A 12,955-nucleotide genomic window follows, 5' to 3' on the forward strand; every position below is an offset into this window, starting at 1 on the left:
TATTGGCTGTCGTGATAGACACTAATAGGGGATACAGGTAAATTTTATCATTCACACCTTTGTGATGAATGGTTCCCATTAAGTGGCGGTCTGTCCCAATTAAGCGGCTCGGAATTGGAAAGGTTATGACTTTTTATATAGAAAAACATTACGTTCCCAAGAAATCGTCCATAAAAAGCAGCTGTCCCAATTGAGCGACATCCCCAATACCGGCTTGGACTGAACTACTGATAACCAGGTAATGTTGCCACATAAGAGGCAGATCATTCAGTGATGACCAATGCGAATGTGTTTTTCAACTGTTTCACAAATATAAAAGTAGACTGTGCTTATTCCCAACCGGTGTTGGGGATAGTAAAATTTGCCTATTGGGGATAGTACAATTTGCATATTCCCAACCGGAGTTAGGGATAGTTCAATTTGCGTATTCCCAACCAGTGTTGATAAAGAAGTGACACGGCTGATAAAATCGACACAGATTAAAATGTCTCAAAATTAGAACATTTTATACTGATAAAAAGGCAATACACAGATGCGCATTGTGGTACCAAAGTGACATAGCCTACAGGCCTCACATGGTTTAACGAGAGAGGAGAGTGGAATGTGGAATCGTCATCTCAACATCACACCAAACCTGAACACACAGGGACTAGTGCTCCGACTACTGGACCTCAATATTTCCTGTCTTCTTGGCAACATGTTAGTACAAGACAAATCTTTAAAAATCAATGACCTCCTTTAGATACCTTATGACTTTGACGGTTAATGAAGAGAGACACAACTACGTAAACTCTCTTAGTCTCGTAGTTGTAGAACTCTTAGGCTAGCCATCAAAAGAAAACACTGGTTGGGAATAGCCATATTATTCTTCTATTCATAAAAGCGTTTGGGAATAGACACTGTGAATATGAATGATGTGTCTGGGTGAGATTGTTCAGATCCATGTCCATGTCCCATTATAATTATAATTATAACCATTAGTCATTTGTATACTAATTTATTTCTTTTTGTCATGGCTTTGATGTTAGAATACATGGCAACTTTCTTCCCATAATTGTCTAGTACTTATACTTCTTATGTCGCATGATTGACAAGTAAAAAAAAAACCAAGTTCCAATTCCAAAGACTGTGACACAACATTCTATCATTTAACTTTAACTTTAACATGAACAGCTGGTCCAGCTGGCCAGACTTCTTTTTTCTTGGAACAATGTTTCTGTCAGAACAATCTAATCTGGATAACGTAATTTTCATAAATCAGACATACTATATAAGCAATACAAACAAAAATAGAACCTTCTTTATCTGTTCCTCAATCACTTTCACGATTTCATCGGCGTAGTGGACGTGATCTTCTGCTAACATCGTCAACATGCTGATCTGGGGCTTGCTGTTCATTTTCAAGTCATCCAATGAAGATCTATAACTTTCGGCGACCTCCGCTATGAAACTGTCAGAAACGTCCCCAGCCATTTTAAAAGCTTATTGCACGTTATAATCCTTTAAAATACTCTTTCAGGTAAAGTTTGTAAACAATAAACAGTCACTATTTTTAAGGAAATAATCCACAGGGTGAGGTTATCATGGCCGACAGTTGCAACGTTCGATCGATACAAAAGCTGGGTACAAGATGATATCGTATCGGAATATCAATATATCGATATGATTTACAGCTTTCTAGAGTGTTGTTCTGCGTATCTTATATTATTTATGTTGTGACCTCCTACTTTTATTCTCTCCATATTAGTTATGCCCCCAACCCAGGGAAAACACAAGTGTGTGCATTTCACCTCAACAACCACCAAGCCCACAAAAAACTTAACATCAAGTGGAATGGCCAGACATTAGAGTACAACTACCACCCAGTGTACCTCGGAGTGACGCTTGATCGGACTCTGTCCTTCAGAGAACACGTGAGGAAGACCAAGGCAAAAGTGTCCACGCGAAATGCCCTCCTTGGAAAGCTGGCAATCATGAACTGGGGAACTGACCCTAAAACTATAAGGACCACAGCATTGGCCCTCAGCTTCTCAACTGCGGAGTACTGCTCAGCTGTATGGGCCCGATCATGCCATGCCTCCAAGCTAGACCCCGAGCTCAACAACGCCTGCCGGATCGTAACGGGCCAGCTGAGAGCAACACCATTACCACTGGTCTACCGTGCAGCAGGAATAGCCCCACCACACATCCGGAGGGAAACTCATGCCCAAATACAAAAATACAAACAGGAAATGGACCAGAGACACCCCCTTTATGACCACAATTGCCCCAAAAGCAGGCTCAAATCAAGGAAAAGCTTCCTCACAATAGAGAGCCTTCACCCAGACCATTCAGCATTCTTCCGCCTGGACAAATGGGTAGAATGGGACAAGACAGCAAACGATGCCCTCCAGCCCCCAACAGAAAAGCTCCCAGCAGGCACAGACCTCAAGAGAAAAGACTGGGTGGCGTTGAACAGAGCTAGAGCAAAGGTGGGAAACACCGTCACCAATCTCTTTAAATGGAAAATCTCACCGGGCACTGAATGCCCATGCGGTCACCCCAGACAGACCATGGACCACATCCTGTCCGAATGCTCGCTGGGACCTCACTGCACCAATGCTGACCTGAGGGAATGCAACCAGACTGCCCGGGACTGGCTGACTCACTGGCGCGACAAGATATGATGATGATGATGATGCCCCTCATGATTATTTCTTGGTATAGATTAAACAGATCTGGTGAGGCAACACACCCTTGACGGACTCCTTTCTTAATAGGAATGGAATTTCCTGTAGAGTTTCCGATTTTGATAGATGCCTGCTGGGTGTAGTATAATGTTTGCATGAGTCTGAGGTCTTTCTCATCAGCGCCAATGGAGTGCAGTTGTTTTAGTATTTCTTCGTGGCGTACTCTATCAAAAGCTTTTTTGTAGTCGACAAAACAGAGGTATAGTGGGGTCTGAACCTGTATAGCTTTTTCACTTAAAACACGGAGGAGGTATATTGCGTTCCTTGTCCCTCTGTCAGGTTGGAATCCATATTGTTCTTCTGCGATTTCGGGGTTAATCTTATTCCTTAGCCTGTTGATAATTATACGCAACAGTATTTTGTTGATGTGGCTTATTAAACTTATAGTTCTAAAATTTTCGCATCTGACTGCACCTGCTTTCTTTGGTATTGCTATGAAAATAGAGTTACAGAGATCTTCTGGAATTTTCCCAGTGTTGTATATATTGTTGAATAATATGTAAAGTTCATCAATTGCTAGATCTCCTAGGCTTTTTAATACCTCTACAGATATTTCATCAGGGCCTGTTGCTTTACCATGGCATGTTCAATTTCACTTTTGGTGATGTTTGGTCCGCTTAATGGTTCTTTGAATTTCAGTGGTGGTTCATTTCTATTTGGATCATTGTACAGTTCGCCTATGTATTCTACCCATCGGCTTTCTATATGTTGTTCTTCAAATAGCAGTTCCCCTTGTTTGTTTTGGATACAACTTCCTGCTGCTTTGCTTTTCCTTTTCCCTGATAGTTCTTTTATTCTTTGGTGAGCTTGTTGGGGGTTGGGTTTGTATTCTCTTTCGATTTCGCAGCATTTCCAGTCTAGATAGTTCTCGTGTGCCTCGATGCATTTGGATTTAATGTGGTTGTTCAATGTTTGGTATTCTGCAGACCCTCTGTTGCATTTTCGTCTTTCTTCAAATAGGTTTAGAATTTCATTTGTCATCCATTCCTTTTTGCTGTTTATTTGAGCTATTGGTAAATGCTTTTCTGCAGTTGCTTTGACACACTTTTGGAATATATCAAATTGTTTTTCACATTTTTCGTTATCAGGTTCACTTTGGCTTTGTATCATGAGTGCATTTTCAAATTCTTCTCTCATTTTTGTTTGTATGCCATTGTCTTTGCATAACCTGTAATCAACATAAATAATATAAGATACGCAGACGATACGGTACTCATTGCAACATCAGAAATCCAACTTCAAAAGATTGTTGACAAAGTGGTAGTAGATAGTGAAGCCAAGGGAATGGAAGTGAATATCACCAAAACGGAATGCATGGTAATACAGAAAAAACCCCGAAAACAACAACACCTGCAATAATATAACGATTCACGGCGAGCAACTTACCAACGTAGAAAGTTTTAAATACCTAGGTTCAATAGTGAAAACAGATGGAAGATGTAACCGAGACATACGAGCAAGAATAACTCAAGCCAAACAGGCCTTCATGGACCTGGGAAACATTTTGAAAAACAAACAGATGTCGTTCGGGATTAGATTCCGAGTCTTGAAGTGCTACGTGTGGCCAATCTTGTTATACGGATGCGAAAGCTGGACTACAAATGCAGAAACACAAAAGAACATTGAAGCTTTTGAAATGTGGTGCTTGAGAAGGATGCAGAGAATATCGTATACTGCACACAAAACGAACGAAGAAGTGCTAAAACAAACATACCAACAAAGGAAACTAATGCCCTTAATAGCGGATCGACAACTATCCTTTTTCGGACACATAGTAAGGAAAGATAAGAATGAATACCTGGCAAGTTGTGGAAAAATACCTGGTAAACGCGCCCGGGGGAGACAAAGAAAAACACTCATAGACCAACTGAAGGTCTTCACCAACCTAACAATCCAAGAGCTGTTTGAAAAAGCAAGAGACAGGGAGGAATGGAGAGAGATAATTCATGCAGTATCCGAAGCCTGGACCAGGCATGGAACCAAGAAGAAGAAGAAGAAGAAGAAGAAGAAGAGTGTTGTTATCGATATAAGAAGAGATAAGTTGTATATATAATTTATTAAATAAATCTGTAAAACTGAAATTACAACAATAATTTTGTTATACCTATTTTATTTCTATAATATCTTTATTTTCAGAGAAGTTTAAAAGAGCGACAAGAGAAGAGGTGTCAGCTAGGGTGAAGCTGAAAGGCCAATAATTTTCTTACCTATTTACGAACTTTACAGACGAATTTGAGTGTCATCCATGTCCTCTTTCACACGTAATTGTAGTCTAAATTTTAATGTTCTTCAACAAATGTGGCCATGGTCTCGTCAACTGTCGTATGAATACGGTTCCTCGGGGGCGGGGTATCTTCTATGAGCTGGGCGAGAAGTTCCCCAGGTTCTCATAATAATAAAATACAGTATCTTTATTGTCCTCAAAAAGTGGCAATTTGTCATTTGGTTACAGATTTATAACAATACAATATTGACATAGACACACTCACACAGATGCACACTAGTAACATAGTAGTCATCGAAAAAAAAAAAACAACAACAAAAAACAAACAAACAAACCGGCATCAACAACAACAACATCATCATCATCATCATCATCATCATCATCATCATCATCATCATCATCATCACAACAACCTTCCTAATATTTTCGTTACAATCCTTCACTTTCACCATTCCCCTATAACACCATTCACCATCTTCATCATACTCCATAATATATTATTCCTGTAACAAGCCATGAGAGGGAAAGCCTGTGGTCTCTCTCTCTCTCTCTCTCTCTCTCTCTCTCTCTCTCTCTCTCTCTCTCTCTCTCTCTCTTGTGTGTGTGGTGGTGTTCTGTCTGTCTCTCCTCTCTCTCTGTGTCTGTCTCTCCTCTCTCTCTCTCTCTCTCTCTCTCTCTCTCTCACTCTCCTTTCTCTCTCTCTCTCTCTTCATTTCTCTCTCTCTCTCTCTCTCCTTTCTCCTCTCATCATTTCTCTCTCTCTCTCTGTCTGTCTCTCCTTTCTCTCTCTCCATTTCTCTCTCTCTCTCTCTCTCTCCTTTTCTCTCTCTCATTCATGGCTTCTCTCTCTCTCTCTTCTCTCTCTCTCTCTCTCTCTCTCTCTCTCTCTTTCTCTCTCTCTCTCTCTCTTCTCCTTCTCTCTCTCTTTCTCTCTCTCCTCTCTCTCTCCTCTCTCCTCTCTCTCTCTCTCTCTCTCTCTCTCTCTCTCCTTTCTCTCTCATTTCTCTCTCTCTGTCCTATACGAGGATACAAGAGTATTATAATTTGTCGACGAATGGAATTTAATGCCGTACAGGTAAAGGAGATCACGGCTTCACGTTCGCAAGTGTGCTTCATCGATGGGGTCTTTCTACCTGTCCAACATGTACCCGCTGTGGGCAAGAACCTGAGACGGCAGAGCATCTAGTCGAACAGTGTGTAGTGACGATGCTACCCGGTGGGTTTGCGACGGTGCACGAATGCGGACCAGACTTTGCTGTTTGGGTCGATCGTCATAACATAATAGTGTGAAAACCATAAGAGGCTGCTGCCACACAATAGACATCAATAACATCAAGTGCGTTTGTCACGAAACTGTCATAAGAATAAATCCATGATTTTTTACAAGAAAGAAAGGTTTGATACAGGTCTGTAATATTGTAATTATTGAAACCATTTATGTCTAGATCACTTTTCTTGAAAAGAGGTTTTACATTCGCTTTTTTAAAAGCATCAGGAACTATGCCAGAAAAGAGACGATCATTGATAATGCTGGTTACTGAAGGTAATGGAGCATCTATGTGTTCTTTAAATAAACATTTAGGAATTTGGTTCCAAATCATAAAATTTTATTGGACTGTTCATCACAATTTGTCGAACTTCTTCTGTTGCTGGTTCAAATATGAACAGTGGAGTTCCATCGAAACTTTTAAAACGCGGTTTTGGGTAGTTGCAGAGTCCATCTCTTTCCTCATATTTCAAAATCTTAGAGGTAAAAAGGGTTGCAAAACTCTCAGCTTAGAGTTTGACTCACAGCTCGGGAGAGTCCTAATATTTTGTTCTCCCGAACAAATCGTTTGTCACGTGGTGCAGCTCTTTACATGATTTGACGTTTCTAAATTTTGTTTGTAATAATCCTTTTTCAGCTTTTTTCTTTCCGCAATTATCTAATTTTCTGTTCATAGCGCAGTACATATCACGATCGACAGTTAATCCGGTTTTGTTTTGTTTTTTTGCCATGGCCTACTTTGTGTCAGTCTCCTGTCTTGTTTGGCCTTTTTTTTTTTTTACCTCGGATTTGAACCAACCAGCCTCTCATGTTTCCGTCACATATTACTTTACAATTGGAGCATGGTTATCAAGAACGTGATATAGAGTAGAATTAAGGTCAGAGACGTTTTTTTTGTTTGTTTGTTTGTTTTTTTTAAAGTTTTTAAGGCTACCTTTTGAGATCGATCGTATAATTCTTACTTTCAATTTCTTTCATGTTTCTAGTTTTAATTAGCTTTTTTTGGGAAGGTGCGTTTTCTCAAGAGCTAGGTTGACTAGGATGCCTTTGTGATTACTCAGAGCGAGGGTCCACCGCAGCGCTATCATATCATCATCATCATCATCATCATCATCATCATCATCATCATCATCATCGTCATCATTATTCGAAGGATGCAATGGCCAGAACTGAAGAGGTATAAAAGAGAGCAGAAATTGCGTTTTTACCTTCAGATTCTCCGTTTCATCATATACAAAATGGTATACAATTTTATTGGATATTGCTTACATAATTGGCAGTTTCTATAACATCCAAAATCTACAATTTCCAAGGCAAAAAAGAATAAAATAAACAAGACAAAAATCAAAACAAACTTAAAACAAAACAAAAACCCCAAACAAATGTCAACAGCAACAACAACAAAATGACAAACAAACCACCAACCCTCCCTCTCCAAACACCCCCACCCCCCCCCCCCCCCCACAAAAAAAAAAAACAAAAAAAACAAATAAGAAATTTAAAAAAAAACAAACAAACAAAAAACGCCAGTGTTTGTCAATTTGAAATCTTTATTTACGGAAATTCAAAGTCTAAGAATGTTTGGCAAGTTGAGGGCAAGTTTTCGATATTATGAAAAAAATTAATTCTGCCCCAATCATGCTTTGTCAGTTTTTGGCAGTGTACGGTTGAAAATCCAGTTCAGTCCTCTATTCATTGAGATGCTAGATCTTGTAAAAAATACGTGAAATAAATATCAAAACATGTAGACCACCCACCGACATGTACTCATTTTGCAGGTCTGATAACCCTATGGTATCATTGTTGTAATGGAAATACTCTCAAACCATCTAAAAATAATTTCCACTACAAAAACAATGTCAAAACGAGCCCATAAACGCGTCCTGTTATTTGAACTGCAAATATGTTCACGTCGCCACCCACAGCATATTTAATACAATAATAATAATAATATATCTAAATTTTTCAATACAATCAGACAGGCGATTTCAAAATCGATTTTCAAAATATTGATATATTTAAAGGTGTATCGTGATGTCACCCAGCAAGTGAGCTGGGCAAATAGTCGTATTTGACGAAGAAATTTACATTTTACTGGTGCTACAGGTCCCTTAGTGTACGTCCGTTCAAAACGTAATTTCAAATTAAATTTGTTTCTAATCTCATGTACGAAATTTAGATTTGTCAATAAATTTAAGGCAAAGCATTCCGATTTAAACAATTTTATCGATTGAAAGTGGTACTGTTGACGGATCTCTGACATTGAGATGTCTACAGATGTTGGGTACAAAAAGGTAGTCGAGCAAAATAAAAAAATAATAGGAATTCCAGTTTGGCATTTTAATAGCAAATTCCAAAAACTCTACGTCTGGCATTGAAAAAAATAGGTTTTATAAAAATCTGAAACGGTATTCATGTGTAGGTACTTATTTGCCAGTCTGATAAACCAGATTGTTTTGGGGCTCATGTTTGTAATGGAAATACTCTCAAATCAACACAAAATATAGTCCATGACAACAATGTTAAAACAACCTATTATTGCGTTATGTTATCAGACCTGACTGCTAGTGAAAAGTACAAGAAAATTTCAGCCTGCTTGGACAACGAGTGGCAGGCTGATTATTCGGGATTGTTTTGTTTTGTTTTTCTCGTATTTTTCCTTTCTGTTTTGTCCGGCACTTTTTCATATATACCTTTTCAGATTTTTATTTTACTTCACTTTCAACAACATTGAATCAAGATCTCAAAAAATATCAAATACATTTAGAAATAACAACCGAAGAACTGATTTCAACAACACAAGAAAACATCCAATTTGTGAGCACCTTATCTTTAACACACATGGTGACATTCAAAAGCGAAGAACACTTGCACTGGACAGAGATTTATTGGAAACAAATTACTAACTGGATACTAGAAACAGACTGACATACTCGAAGTAACTCACACATTCACGGCAAGCGTCCATAGAGACAGAGCAGCCATTCCATATCCATTCATTCATTCCGGGTCCCAAATTTGTCTATTTAGGTACATCAGAGATTGTTTGGCATTTTAAAAAAAATCACGTACATTTATTTCATATATTTGGCATATTTTGCAAAGTCAATCTGGCCTATTTGTGAAGTGTGAAGAACGCCCTCAACCTACGGCCCGATTGTTACGGCAACTCCGCCTGGCCACGAGAGGGTCACTTTTCAATCGACGCCACCAATCACTCTTCTAAAAGTGGTTTCAAACGTAGTAACTATCTTGAGTCCATCTCGCGATGCTTTAGGTAATGAAATCCACACAAACACCATGAAAGTTTTTTTTTCTTGGCGAGCGTCCCTCTCGTGGTCAGATTGAGTTGCCGTGGCAGTCAGGTCGTGGGTTCGAATCCTCATCGCCACAATGTTTTTATTCTCTATTGTCTTCTGGTACTTCTCTACTCTCTTCATTTCTTGCTATATTATGATTTTATTCTATTTCACAATTAATGTGCCTTACTATAAGAATATGTATTATTTTGTCCTTGGAGATCGTATAGATAGTTCGAAGATGACGTCACTCAGGTCTGTTATTGTTTTTTTTTTTTTTTTTTGTTTTTTTTTTTGCCATCCGCGTTTATAAGTAATGCTCACTGAACTGTATTAACCTGACTATAAACGTTCATGGATACACACAGTTTTGTGTGTTGGTCCGTTATACTTCCGGATGGCAATGTTATGAGCTTCTTAGCCAAGCGCATACTCTCTATAGATAGAATGCGCTTGTCCAAGGAGTTCACAACATTGCCATCCGGAAGTATAACGGACCAACACACAAACTCTGTGTAACCATGAAGTTTTTTAGTCTGGTTAATACAGTTTAGTGAGAACAAATCACAAACGCGGATGGCAAAAACAATAACCAATGCCTGAGTGACGTCATCTGCATACTATCTATAGAATAATGCATGCACTATTTTAGACGGATCGTTTGATTAGTCATCAGCCATTTTCTTCGTCTGAAATCTATTTTTAAAAATACTTTTTTTTTGGTCCTCAGATACAAAAAATGATATCGATCAGAATCGAACTCAGCACCTCAAAATTTGTCAAACGTTCGGATGAGCGCATATTTTTAATTCGTTTTTACCATATTATTTCAATTTTATTAGGTATTTATCTTTTTTATTCAATCAAGAATGTCTAAAGGTCAAAGCGAACCGGATGTGTGGCCACAAGAGTAGAGATAGAACAAAGTTGACGTCACTCAGATCTTTGTAATTGTTTTTCACCGGCCATTTTTTAAGAGTTCTCACTAAATTGTAGTCATCAAACTATTCAAGCTTACAACTTACACATAGTTTTGTGTGTTGGTACGTTATGTCCGGCTGATAATATTGTGAGCTGTTTTGGCTTCGCGCAAAGCATCAATACAACCATGGTTCAAGTCATCTCAATACAGACATAAGGAAGATGACATCATTCTGGTCTTTGTTTTTTTTTTTTTTTTTTTTTTTTTTTTTTTGCCATCCATGTTTATGAGTAATTCTCACTAAACTGTATTAACCAGACTATAAACGTTCAAGATTACAGATAGTTTTGTGTGTTGGCCAGTTTTATTTCCGGATGGCAATGTTATGAGTTTCTTAGCCAAGCGCATACTATCTATAGATTCCAAATTGATGATTTATTTTGATCCACGCACCATTTCAACGCTTAAAAGGATATCCTCGTGTTTCCTTCAGCTCATTGATGTAGGTCATAAATGACTGGTAGAGTCTGAAATTTAAAAAAACAAACAAACAAAACAAAACAAAAACAAAACAAAACAAAAACAAGTTAGCATTTATGGCACACGTTTCAGATGCTTTACGATATAGATAGTTCGAAGATGACGTCACTCAGGTCTTTGTTATCGTTTTTTGCCATCCGCGTTTATGAGTATTACTCACTGAACTGTATTAACCCGACTATAAACGTTCGTGGATACACAGAGTTTGTGTGTTGGTCCGTTATACTTCCGGATGGCAATGTTATGAGCTTCTTAGCCAAGCGCACACTATCTATACTATAGATAGAATGCGCTTGGCCAAGGAGTTCACAACATTGCCATCCGGAAGTATAACGGACCAACACACAAACTCTATGTAACCATGAACTTTTATAGTCTGGTTAATACAGTTTAGTGAGAAGAACTCACAAACGCGGATGGCAAAAACAATAACAAAGACATGAGTGACGTCATCTGCATACTATCTATATAATTCTTGAACTCTTGCGTTGGAATTTTGAATTATAAATTATAGTCTAGTCGGTCCCTATCGGATTGGGATCTAAGAAGCGCTGCATTGGGCACCGTTTTGAAATTCCAAACACACAATAAGAGTTCTCTTACACTCCTCAAATAATCCCACCCCATGCTTATTCTGAGTGATTGGTTTTTGGTTATCTTTTTGCTTGTACTGCTTTGTTTCTGCCGAAAAATAGATAGAACGAAGATGACGTCACACAGGCCTTTGTTATTGTTTTTTGCCATCCGCGTTTGTGAGTTGTTCTCACTAAACTGTATTAACCAGACTATAAAAGTTCATGGTTACACAGAATTTTGTGTGTTGGTCCGTTATACTTCCGGATGGCAATGTTGTGAGCTTCTTAGCCAAGCGCATTCTATCTATAGATAGTTCGAAGATGACGTCACTCAGGTCTTTGTTATTGTTTTTTGCCATCCGCGTTTATGAGTAATGCTCACTGAACTGTATTAATCGGACTATAAACGTTCATGGATCACACAGTTTTGTGTGTTGGTCCGTTATACTTCCGGATGGCAATGTTATGAGCTTCTTAGCCAAGCGCATACTATCTATAGGCTTGAAGGTTGGACGTTAAGAATAATTATCAGTGTGATCAATGCGTGTTTTCTTTCTTTCTTTTTTTTTTTTAGTTTTTGTTTGTTTGATTTCTGTTTTTGTTTGTTTTGTTTTGTTTTGTTTAATTTTACAGGATTGCTGCTGATATGAATATTTATTCTTGCTCGCTTGCGTCTCTTTGTTTGTTTTTGTTTTTGTGTTTGTTTTGCTTTGTTTTTTTTTTTTTTTGTTTTTTTTTTGTTTTTGTTTGTTTTGTTTTAGTTTTTCAGTTTGTTTGTTTGTTTGTTTGTTTGTTTTTTCACCCAAAGAAATAATAGGGATTTTTCATAATTTAAATGGCTCTAATGACATGGTAAGATAAAATTCCTCCATATTCAGAAGGGGTATAATGGTATCACTTTATCTTTCATTACATATTCGTACAAGCAGCATTTTAGGCAAGTATAGTTATATAGACAAAGACAATTCTGCTTCACATCAAATAGATTTCCAGTTTGATTTGAGGTGTTTGCGAGCAGGACAGGACGAGGGGACATACATATCTGCTTTTATTCACCTCGAAGGCAAACTACGAGAGATCCTAGAATGGGGTTTGAAACAAAGGAACCTCATAAAACGAGCCACAAACGTTATCCATGGCACCACATACTAAACGTGTTCACACAATGACATGTTCTTACGACACGATTTTTACTTTAGGTGACTGACACTTCGAACGGTTTGTCTGGAATCGTGACTCAACAACGATGCCAAGTCGTGTCCAACTGTGTATAAATACCCTGACCAAAATCTCACTGGCACCATCACCGCACCGGCCAGCTTATCTTTGCGTTAAAGTTAAAGTAGACTACTGTGGTAATCACCAGTCATTATGAAGTTGCTCATTGCCGTTTTGTCAC

At 38.3% G+C, this 12,955-nt stretch overlaps 2 protein-coding genes across 2 annotated transcripts in view; one reads left to right on the forward strand and one right to left on the reverse strand.

Annotated features, from left to right (window-relative positions):
- The window catches only part of LOC144970144 (uncharacterized), a 35,396-nt gene extending 33,775 nt beyond the window's left edge, over positions 1 to 1,621 (reverse strand). Inside the window, exon 1 of the mRNA XM_078909421.1 lies at positions 1,297 to 1,621. Within this exon, the coding sequence (XP_078765547.1) occupies positions 1,297 to 1,473 (177 nt within the window). The 5' untranslated portion in view covers positions 1,474 to 1,621. The remainder of the gene's footprint in view (positions 1 to 1,296) is intronic.
- Positions 1,622 to 12,027: 10,406 nt separating this feature from the next.
- Positions 12,028 to 12,955, forward strand: part of LOC144971945 (uncharacterized) — a 6,395-nt gene continuing 5,467 nt past the window's right edge. Inside the window, exon 1 of the mRNA XM_078913019.1 lies at positions 12,028 to 12,955. This exon is cut by the window's right edge and continues 27 nt beyond it. Coding sequence (XP_078769145.1) covers positions 12,928 to 12,955 — 28 coding nt within the window. The 5' untranslated portion in view covers positions 12,028 to 12,927.

The sequence above is a fragment of the Berghia stephanieae genome, chromosome 4 (assembly GCF_034508935.2).
Source record: "Berghia stephanieae isolate SIO BIC M18660-M18661 chromosome 4, UCSD_Bste_1.3, whole genome shotgun sequence".
Lineage (NCBI taxonomy): Eukaryota > Metazoa > Mollusca > Gastropoda > Nudibranchia > Aeolidiidae > Berghia > Berghia stephanieae.